This window comes from Lissotriton vulgaris, chromosome 10 (assembly GCF_964263255.1).
Source record: "Lissotriton vulgaris chromosome 10, aLisVul1.2, whole genome shotgun sequence".
NCBI lineage: Eukaryota > Metazoa > Chordata > Amphibia > Caudata > Salamandridae > Lissotriton > Lissotriton vulgaris.
Window position 1 is genome coordinate 1,033,528,036 of NC_141698.1, and position 11,609 is coordinate 1,033,539,644.

At 42.9% G+C, this 11,609-nt stretch overlaps 1 protein-coding gene across 1 annotated transcript in view; it reads left to right on the forward strand.

Annotated features, from left to right (window-relative positions):
- Window positions 1-11,380, forward strand: part of EAF1 (ELL associated factor 1) — a 71,588-nt gene extending 60,208 nt beyond the window's left edge. The window contains exon 6 of the mRNA XM_086942077.1: window positions 7,005-11,380. Within this exon, the coding sequence (XP_086798203.1) occupies window positions 7,005-7,051 (47 nt within the window). The 3' untranslated portion in view covers window positions 7,052-11,380. The remainder of the gene's footprint in view (window positions 1-7,004) is intronic.
- Window positions 11,381-11,609: the final 229 nt, after the last annotated feature.

Here is an 11,609-nt window from a genome sequence, read left to right on the forward strand (position 1 = left end):
GCACAACATTAATACAGTCCTATAAATCATCAAAAACTCAATTCAGCAGCCCTCCTGTTCAAGACCCACTTCTACCTTGTTTATTGTTCATGCAATTTCTACTATGTGTACGTGTAAGAAACAGGAGACATGCAACAAAGGAAAAGGCAAGAAAGTAGACATAGGTAGAGGAGGGACAGCTTCCAGATACCAACAAAACCATCTCCAGGAGAACCTGCATGAGAGGTGACTACCCAAGCTTAGCGTTCAGCTGCTTCCAACCCTCTGTTGTATGGCAGTGTGACTATGAAACTGTATCAACGTACACAAAAAAGTGATAGATAGATTGCATGAATAAATCTTAGCCACTGGTAATCTGGCCTGCATTCCAGCCCACTGTGCCACCTCAGACAGGAACCAGCCATATGCAAATCAGTCTTGATGCTGCATAAACAACACAAGACCAGTTTTAGCCTCAGTTTAGGGCCTCTTCATTCAGGTGTTGATTCCTTTGGTGCAGTAAATACGGAATCCACGTTGGGGCATGACTGGCGCACATAGGGTGTGACAGTGAAGTACACAAAAAATGAAAGGGTGTAAGGCTCAAATTAATCTCAGCCACAGTTAAGTACTCAGGGCTGCATTCCAGTCCATGGTCCTTCTGCCCACCATGCCACCTTTAACAGTGACCAGGCATCTGCAATCCTACTCCAACAGGAACAGTCCAGCCGAACTGCCAAGCCAAGCTCAGAATGCGAACACAAGCAACTCAAGATTGGCCCTGCCCTATTTGAGCCTCTATAGTCTGGTGTAGCTTGGACATTTGCTGTATACTTCTACCTGCAGTTTTCTCCCCTGTAGAATAATCCCAGGCGTCAGATTGGATCTGGAAAATGTAAAGCTCTCAAGCCGCTGGTAGGGAGCTCTGGCTTCGTATCGATGCTGGAAGTGGCCTCTTAGGATGACACCAAAGCAATATAGGGCCAACTCCAGCTCAATTACAGCAGCTTTATTTTTACCACGTCTTCAACATGGATCCAGAGCTTGCTCTCTCCAAAGAGTTGTAAGTTTTCCTCACAATAGTCAATTTGTCTTTTGTTATAGTACAGTACAATGTCTCCTTCAAAGCATTCTGGCTTCAGGTCCTGTGGGGTTTGTGAGGGACAGATGACCTTTAATGACCCCCACTCTACCCACTCCATCTGCCTTTGGTGCCAGAGGGCAGATCATACCCACAGCATGCATCCCAAGGCAGTCAGACAGCGAAAAGCCAAGTTGCTCATGGCCCAGGCCCACAATGACAGGCAGAGCGTGGCCTTTGATGAGGCCATGCTCCGCATCACCTTCCTTACATTCGTCAGGTAAGAGATGGAAGCACAAGAAGCATGGTAAGGGTACATAACCCTGATGCCTGCCTTCTCCTGCAGGCTCTTCATCTTTGGACCCAGAGTTGATTGTTGTAGAGCCTACTGATTCTCCTCTGAGCAGCCCTGTGAATTTACCTGAACTGGACCTAGTCCTGGAGCTGCCTGGATCGTCACCAGTGCCAACCCTAATATTCTCAAACTTCCTGGCACTGGCTCTCTCATATCCGAAATTCTCTGTGCTGGGTTCAGACCCAGCAACCTTTATCAACGCCATGTTCTTCATCAATGACAGGGCCAGAACTCCACCTGTCACACCCACAGGCCCTGCAACGCCATGTGGCCTGCCTATGTTTATGCCTCTGACTACGATGCCAGCGCCATTCAACATCAGGCCCATGGCGCTTGTGCTGTACAAGTTAGCTTTACCCTAGCACCGAAATACATCACTTCACAACCACAAGTGCTGTGGCCAACCCCGCCACAGAAACCCCTGGCACTGCTGCAGTGATCTCCTTTGGCGCTGGACTGAGCACCACCTCACCTGTGCTCATAGCTCAAGCCTCAAAACAGGTCTAGGAGGGATGCTCTCAGGCTTTTGGAAGAAAAGGAATACCGGCAGAGAATCCATGACGTATCTCATTCAGATCCCCTCAACCCATCATATGCTTATGTGGATGATGCAGAGAGAGAACAGCTTCATGAGCTGTTAGGCCTCTCCTTGACCAGTAATCTGGACACCCCTCCAGAAATGGAAATGGAACTTCCCTCTGGGACCTTAACGCCAGAAGCCCTGACCTTCCACTCTGTGGTTAAGCAGGCTGCTGAAGTGATAGATCTACAGCTTCCCCGGGTGGGAGTATAATTTAACACCCTTGTTCTCCTTTCATCAGTACACACCTCAGAAGTCCTGTTCGCCTTCAATGATACCGTACTTGAGCCAGTCATGGCAAACTGAGAAAAGCACCAGCAGTAAACAGATTTGTGGTGCTACGGCCTACACCAGGAGATCTTCCCTTCTCTGTACGCATCCATCTCCAGAGAGTTTGGTCTTACAAGCTTACTGATGCTCATAGCAAGTTGCAGGTACCTTCCGTTCAATTCTAGACAAGGAATCTAAACGAATGGAGGCATGGGGAAAGAAAATATTTTCCACTGGCACTATGGCATTAAAGTTGTTTTCTCACTCGGTACACACACCTATTATGGGACATGGCCCAACTGATCATACCACATGTCCCTGAGGACATGAGGCCACACTTCTAGGAGGCCAGTCGAGACGGACAGAACAACTTATGCCATATTATTGAGTATAACCTGGGCATGGCGGATTTAGTGATGTGCACAGAGGGGACTTCGGTTTCTCTGAGTCGACATGGCAGACTTCGCATTTTGTTTTTTTCCGATGACATGCGAGCCAACCTAGTAGATCTCCCCTTCAGTGCGACGTGTCTGTTCTCAGACACAAACAAACACAGCCAGATCGTTGTGTGTCCTGCAGCCTCAGCCCCTAAGTGACTACTGTCAGTTTTGTTGCTTTTGCGGATCTCCAGAGGATTTTTCTTTCACCAGCATCACACCTTCCAAAAGCCAATAGTCAAGAAGCACAGAGTTAGGGCCAGAGGTAAAGGCTGTTGTCTACCCCTTCTCCCCCCTTTCCCCCAGCAAGCCTCCTCTTTCTCCCCTGCTCCACCAGGAAAGCAGGTCTAGCTTTCTTCTTCAAACCCACACAGAGACTGTGGTGGGGTGGCTGTCTTCCTTTCTACCAGCCTGGAAGGCCATTACTTCAGACGACAGAAGTAGATTATACCCTATACTTCCTTCAGGCTTTACTGCCCCCTGCCCTCATTTCTCTTCCACCCTCTTCCCTTCCAACAGATCACCTTTTTTTGCAGAAAGAGGTGGAAGCAGATCTCCTATAGTGGAGTTAGTTCCAGAGCATGAGATTGGTATGTTATTTCCTTCTTATTAGGATTTTACTCCTGTTATTTCCTTCTATCCAAGAATGATGGCGGTCTATATCTGATCTTACATCCGATTCTAGGGACTTGATTTTTTTCCTCAGAAAGGAGAAATTTCTGATTGTGACCCTAACTCAGGTCTTATTGGCGCTGGAAGCGAAAGAATGGATGGTTCCTCTCAAGCTGCAGGAGAGGCATTTTCACATCCCGGTCCAGTGGTTCCATCGGAAGGACTTGCATTTTGATGTGTGTTATCCACATTACCAGTCTGACACTCTCCAGTTTGGTTTGACAAAGGCACCTCGAGTCTTCACCAAGGTGAAGGCGATAGTTGCGGCCCATATTAGAAGCTCGGCCATTCCCATCTTCCCGTACCTGGACAACTGGCTGATCAAAGTCGGGACTCCAGAGATGGTGACACATCATCTGAATTCATCAGTCTCGTTATTGTTTGAACTTGGATTTTCAATCAACAGGTTCCAATCTCACCTCGAGCCATCCCAGTACCTCCTGTTCTTAATGTCAGTAATGGAAAATATCCATTACTGCGCCTTCCCTCCTCTTCAGAGATTCCTCGATATCCAAGAAATTACCCCATCCTTTTTGGAAGGGGCACTAGTCCCATTCCTGAAGTTCTGCTGCCAGCTAGGTCTGCTAGCTTCCTTTATATTACTGGTCACGCTCTACATTGGAAACTGCGGTTCCAAGAAAGGTAGAGCAGTCTGCTATGAGATAACAACAGGGTGGTGAAGTGAAGACGTTGTGACACAGGAGCAACTTCAATGGAGATTTATTGAAGTACAGCTACACAGCAGACCAAAACAGCAAGGCCATTTCACAACCGTCCCCAACAGCTTCTCCTAACCCTTTTCAAACACATAGAACACAGTGATCAGGCAACTAGCCAACCCTTGAACATTCTACAAGATGACACCATGAATAGAACACTGAGCATAGAGCCCCAGCATAAGGCTGTAACATTGACTAAGGTAGAGGACAGGATACAGATGGATTATTCTATGTATCAAGGCCTGCTATGTTCTTGCCAAGTAGGATTCTCTAAAGGAATCAAGGCGCATTCCCTAACATTCAACTTGTCACCCTCCACACTTGCTAGATTTGTTCTAATTGCAGAAATCTGCAAGGCAGCTAAGTGGTCCTCCCCATACAGTATGCTAAGCACTACTGCCTGGATTCAGAAGTGCATTGGGATAGCCACTTTGCCAGATCTGTCTTGCGTCTTCCTCAATCAGCCATCTATCTACACTCCTCTGAAGAAGGTTACTGCTGGGAAATCTATTCTACAGGTAAGAAATATGCAGATAGGAGTATCCATCAGTAGAAAAAGTTACTTTCCTTCAGAAACAATCTTCCTGGTTGATACACTATCCACCTCCATATTAATACGTTTCCAATTCAAGTTTGGTACTGCACTACTTATTGTCGATGCTAGTCCATCCGCATGCCTCGAAAGCAGGGAAAAAATAAATGGAAACTGAAGTTGTTGAGCCGAGGTGAGTGCTATATGGCTATGGTGTCATCATCCAATATCACTTCTGCTGTTGATGCAAAGTCAGCACCCCCTAGCAGCACATTTACACCTTTGAAGTTTTCGGATCCAGTGTAACATCAGGAATTATTCTGCAGTTGAGAAATCTGCAGGTAGACAGAGTGATATAGTATCTACAAGAAAAACCTTTGCTGCAGGGAAGTAACTTTATATGGCACAATGAGGAGGGGGACACACTTCTGGGCATACCCGTCGCACATAGCGCATCGCACTGAGGTACACAAAAATAACTTCAAGCAATGTGCCGTCTACACATCGCCATTACCAAGATTCATTGAAGACTCAAGACAAGAAAATCTCCATTTCCATGTTCACAGTGGGTATGTATTTCACATCCTCCATAAAGGAACAGGATGCTGCTAGCCTTGAAAAAACAGATGTCATCATGAGTCAAACTGGGCTAGGGGGATTCTGACAGATGTTTGCAGACGCCAAGCAACAATCTCATTCAGGTTTGAGTCTCCATACTTACCTCTGGGAACAGCACGATACGTATTCCATGAAATTGCAAGTCGGACTTCAGTTAAACCTCTCTAAGTTAAATACTCTGTAGTGGACCCTATACACTCACTTGACCAGCACAGTGCCTGAAGTCTTCCTAGATGTCAAGATTTAGAAAACAAGGCCTGAATCACCACAGATACGTCTTTGTTGTCGTCCACTGGAGGTAAGCCCAGAAGCCATAACTATCTAAATCTGCTTTTTTGAGCACCAATCTACTGTTTAGCTGCAACCGGCTCTAGTTAGATATTAACGGAAAGCGAAGAGATCTTGCACCACATTCCCTACTGCAGAGGTGTACCCCGCTGCATCCTACACCTGAACTTCCACCTTAGCTATGATAGTCTTCACTAGAGCCATATTCTTTGCCATATTTCCGAGCATAACTCAACTACTGCAGTTAACTTTTCCACCTTGTCTAGTTTTTTGACAGTCATCTCTAGTGCTGGTATCATTTACCTCTGATGAGAGCAGATGGTATACAAGTCCACATATGATAAGTCTGGACAAATCAATTCATAAACCTGTGTTTAGTTTTCCATAAATTGTGAGCTCTCTAAAACAAGTTTGAACCACTAGATCAAAAAGCACCAATCCAGAAATAAACCTCGTCTTCCAAACCTGAACTTATCCCTTGTCTATTCTATGTTTGCCTTACTTTAAGACTTATTTTTTTGTAAAAAACATTTTATATAGCACACAACTGTTATTGGTGTCTTGGGGCAAAAATTGCGTACTACCATGGAGGCGAACTGTGGAATTCACCGCCCCACCAAACGAATAGGAGCAGTTTTACATGTATTTCTCCATCTTGAGGGGCCGATTCAAAGACAAAAGTCAGAAATTTACTTTTATATTAATACTCCTAGGCGTGGAGCAAATTTCAGAAAATGTATGGATTCACAAAGGATTCTAGGATCACTCTTGGAAAGTGACAGTATTGTTCATTCATCTTTACAGGTTGGACTTCCCAGGCATGCATTTGGTTAAGAGAGGTATTCAGAAATCATGGCTCTGGAAGGCATGTTTCTAACATGCTGAATAATTATCTGTCGCTTTCATTTTATGACCCCCCTGGTGCTGGTAGAAATAAAGTGGGGATGTATAGAGAACACTTAGAGGCATGCTAATCTTGCAAGAGCTTTGTGATCTAAATTAACATGTGACGGGCTGATGGTAATATCCTCCCTTTCAATGCAGAGCTCTCTTCGTTCCCATGTAGTGACTGACTGCCCCTATGTTAGACTTACTAGGACCCTCAAGATTGGGAGAGGTTATCTGTCATTGAGCTGGAAAATTGAATGTTTCATCAAAAGGCCATGGGACAGCCGACTCAACATTTTGTTCTCTTGGACCACAGTGTCCTCACAAGGCTAACTCCTTGTCCATACTTTAAGTTCTCACCAGACCCCTGTTTGCGGCTGAGGGGCATGCGGAAAAACAAATAAAATAAATAATGTGGACCCAGTCATTCTGGTATTTGCAATAAGATTTATTTTCACAATTTTACTTTGTTACTGGACAAGCATTATATATTTTAAGACTATTGCATTTTCCCAGATTGCAGAAGTTGTGTATTTAATTTGTACATAGTAATTACAGTATTTCCTGTTTTACTTTTCCATTCAGGAAACGACCTGCAGTTGAGCGAGTCAGGAAGTGACAGTGATGACTAGAACGAAGCCGTGTTGTTCTGAAGTTTCAACCTTTAATATGTTTATTAGCCTTAAATGCACTTGATAGGCAAGTTATGTGGTTCTTCTGCTTATGGTGGAACAGTGAGAGGGTCCTTCAAAGATAAAGGTTTGGGAGTAAGAATCACTGTTTGTCGGATGATACCACAGCTCTTGTTGAATGTAGATCTGGTGAATTAATCTTTGTGTGCATTAGTTGTGATACTGTTACAGGTTCCGAACCTTGCTTTGTACCATGCGGAAGTGCACTCCTGATGAGCACTTTCATTAAAGCTTTATTTGCATTGTGTATGGTTCACCCTTATGGCGCTGCTGCCTGGAACTCTGCATCCTAATAGCATTCGGGACATAAGCATACCCATAACACCACGTTAAATCCACAAGTCAATTTTAGAACAGGCTTATGAATGTAGTAACAAATTGATATGCTGTTTTTGGCATACATATGTCGATGGCAGCAACATATTTTAATAGGTCTGCATACACATACAAAGATGCATACATGTGTTTACTTATAAGGAAAATACAAAGATGTAAACGATTCGGTCATGGCCACAGCACTCTGAGCAAAGCTTTGCTGCGCTGATTGTTCCACAGTATGACATAAGCTATTTACTGATAAGCTATTTGATCATTGTTTCCAGCAAACATACCCTCTAAATTTGTATCCAGTTGTTACTGCTCACTGGGTTGTAGCAGTGGCAAATTTCATGTAAACTGATAGCATTCATGTGTGCCATTAAATTCAGGGAACTTACACTGGCATGTTGACAACACAAACCTGTACAGCAGGCTACCTGGAGGGGATCAGGACTTCCAGTACCTACAGTTATGCCTCTGAAGTCAAGGCATGGGTGCGTACTTACAACTTAATGGAGACCAGGGAGAGAAAATTATTGCTTTCTAAAGAAAATACAGCTACCCTTAGAAAGATCAATTACTTCCCCACTGGGGATGAAATTGGCACCCAGCCAAAAAGTACAAAAAGATCTAGGCATCATTATTGAAACCCATGTATCACTGAAGGCACCAGTTAGCTCAGTGGCTTCCAGGTGGTTTTTCCATCCTTTCATGGTCAATAATGTACTCCCTTGCTAACTCAGCAGCATGGGGCTTTAGTAATAGCAGCAGCAATCAACTAGCTGCTGCATTATGCCAAAGCCCTATGTAGAGGAGCTCCTAAGCAACATTTCTACTGGCTCCATGGCTCACAGCAGCTTTCTGGCTGGTCTGTAGACTCAGTAAAAAGGGCCATGTCTCTGAGGCAAGGAACACACTAGACTGGCTACCAATAAAACATTGGTACTCCTTTGAAATAGCATGCCTGACGCTTAAATGCTTTTTCAATTTGGCCTTCATCTATTAATCTGGAAAATCAGCCACGTAATCCCTTTGATTGTTTATAACCTCAGAGGACCAATGTATTTGTAGTCCTAGATTTATACGTGTATCGAATGGCAAGTGTAGATTCTGTGTCCAAGCCCCCTTAACATGTACTAGATCCTACCAGCCCATATCCACTCATAACTTAGCAAGCTTTGGATGTCTGATCAAGGCTCACTTATTCTAAAGGCAGTAATTACAATGTCAGTGCCTGGAGACCCTCACTGGGTATGAGATCGCTGCATAGTATACAAACTTAGTATTGCAGATACTTCTAAAAGACATAAGTAGCGCAAAATGTTGCTGACATTCTCACACAAATTGGTTATGAAATTCTGAAAGAATTCAGAAGTAGTATACATTTTCATTCCCAACTCCAGAATAATCCTCATCATCATGCCCATTTAAATGTTGTTCATAATTTGTAAATATGTTCTAATTGATATGTATTAAGTAATGTGTAACCCTGTACTTTTTAGAAAAGAAATGATGGTGCTTCTGGCATTTATTCCATCTATAAGCACAGATCACTGGCAAAGTCTGTCTCTAAATGTGTACATTGTAAGATTGATTTCTGTATGGTCAAGCTGTTCTTATCCAAATATTTGTTACAGAGAACTGTTTCGAGGATCACCAGCATGTCTTTAATGTGTACAATTTGTTAATGTTTTAATGTTCTATAGAAGCACTGACAAGGCTGGTTTTAAGTATTCCCTCCACCTGATGCCCCTCTCAAGTCTAGGTTCCTTTCACCCCATTTTGACTCAGAAACCCAATCAAGAGAACTCGAAGAGATAGTTCTTCCTCAACTCACCCCACAGTGTGTCATGAAGATACCATATCACGAACAGTCAAGCAAACACAACATCATTGCCACCACATTTTTGTGAAAGGGACAGAATGTTCCTGCCTATGCCTGTCAGAAAATCCATCCATGATCATTCATCTAAAAGCAGTTGACATTGGAAGCCTTTCATAACATCATGTGAGACAATGCTCTCATTCAGTAAAAAAAAAATGATGCTGTAAACAGAAACACCCTTAATGAACTGCCCATGGCTGCCTTCGCTCGTAAAGTCCTTTATGGCTCTGCAAAACTTACTTGCCCCAAGCATCTCTTTTTATCCACTTGATGTGGTTAAATGCTTAGTTGTTTTTTTTAATTTACTTTATTGTTGCCTTTGTTAAGTTACTACGAGAACTTGAGTATATAGTCACCACTCTTCATATTTGTTTGAGCTTTATACTCGAATTTGATAGTTATTAAACATTAAGGCTCGTTCATCAACATCACAAATTTGTTTCAGACGTTTTAAAATACGCCCATACAGTTTTAAAGTACACCAAAATTGTAATTTGAAGCAAGTCAAGCTTTAAATACTTGGTGGAATCAAAGATGCATTGCTTGAAGCAATGCTTGGATAAAAGAGTTATATAAAATATTTCGCAAATCTTCTACATTTACGATTACTTGAAATCTTGGGACTCCTCCCAGGTCTGCAAGTCATAAATAATTCGTCCAACACCAGTTACCTTTTCCATTGAGACTATTGAGGCATAATGTGGTCTCCAGTCGTTGGGTCTGAAGTTAGGAAATTAGTATAAGGCATACATGGGGACACAGTTCATGGTGTACAAAATTAGAGCAGCCTGGTAATGCTCATGTGAGGAAACTACCAATGGCGAGCTATACCAACAGGAGTTGATGTGGTGTTTGCTATGCGCTCACGATTTTAATCACAACAAACTGAATCTCATTAAGGAGGACTAGTAATTGAATAGAAATGGGTCTACCCTAACAAAAAATTGGAAAATCTACATGTTACATTAAAAAGGTGATAATAGGCAATGCGTTGTATTGAATGGTTGTTTATATTCTGAAATGTCAGTGTGTTGCTGTCCCAGACATCCATTTGTTGGTTGTATAATTTATTATTTTTGTAAGTTTGTCCTACATCACCTCCCGCTCATGCCCGTGTGATGTATGGATAATTTCTGCGCCTACCAAATCCCCACCACCGCATCCCTTCACACGCTGGAGCTGTAAGGGAGGTTCTTCCTCACCAGCAGTGTTAGTTATATTTTTATATCTGAGATTTAAAGGATAAACTATTTCATAAGGCATCACAATCCTAAATATATCCTCTTCTGCAATGTTTAGCTCATCAATGAGCAGATTAGATTAGACGGCTGTCCCTATCTGCAGTCAGCATCGAGTTGTCAATGTAATTTCTGCTTGAAGGGGCTGAAGTTAATCTAAAATAGGGTTACCAGATGAGTTTAGCAAACCATCAAATTTTTACCTTTTCACAGTGGAGTAGTTGACGCTGGGGAGAGAGCTCTCTACTGATGTGTTGCGAAGGTTACTACTTTCTCTACACTACTGTAACTTACCTGTTGAATGGCCAGGACATGGGAAGTGCTGGGGCCTCAGTTGCTAAAAACAGCTAGCTAGTTGCTAATAAAGGTGCCTGTTGGCATGATAATATGGGAAGCATAGGGTCTGCAATGCAGTAAAATGTAGATCATTTAGGAGTGGTGGACACTCAAATGAATAGCCAGGCAGAAGAGACAGCCCCCGGATCAGCAATCCACGACAGCAACTGCAGATAGTCTTCTTAGAAGACTACCATAGACCCTTCTACTGAGTAACAGGCAGAGAACAGCCATGAACAGACAGATGTGGAGAGAGCTCCCTGCCCCTTCTGTACTCCACTCCACTATTCAGGTCCAAAAGGAAACTTTGGGGCACTGCCCCTTAAAAGAATTCTGCTTCAGAAACAAATCATCATAAGTCAGAAAGTTGAATTTTACAGATTGAAATTTGTTGCTTGCTGATTAACTTGTTATTTTCTGTTGTATATTACACAAGTTGTGCTGATGATGGAAATTTAAATAAAAAGAACCTGAGAAAGTAAACGTAATAAAGTGTTTATTGTTCCTTTTACAGAGTGTGTTTAGACCACATTGCAGGTTTGCTCATGGTTAGAAAAGCAGTGGTGCCAATGTAAATAACTCCGGTTGACTTTGGAAGTCAGAATTAAGTTACACCTCAGCATACCTGTACGCTTAGCAAAACAGTCATGGGGGACGGAACAAAATACCTATACTCTAGCTCCAAGGACATAATAGAAATGCATTTCTTATATTACATCTC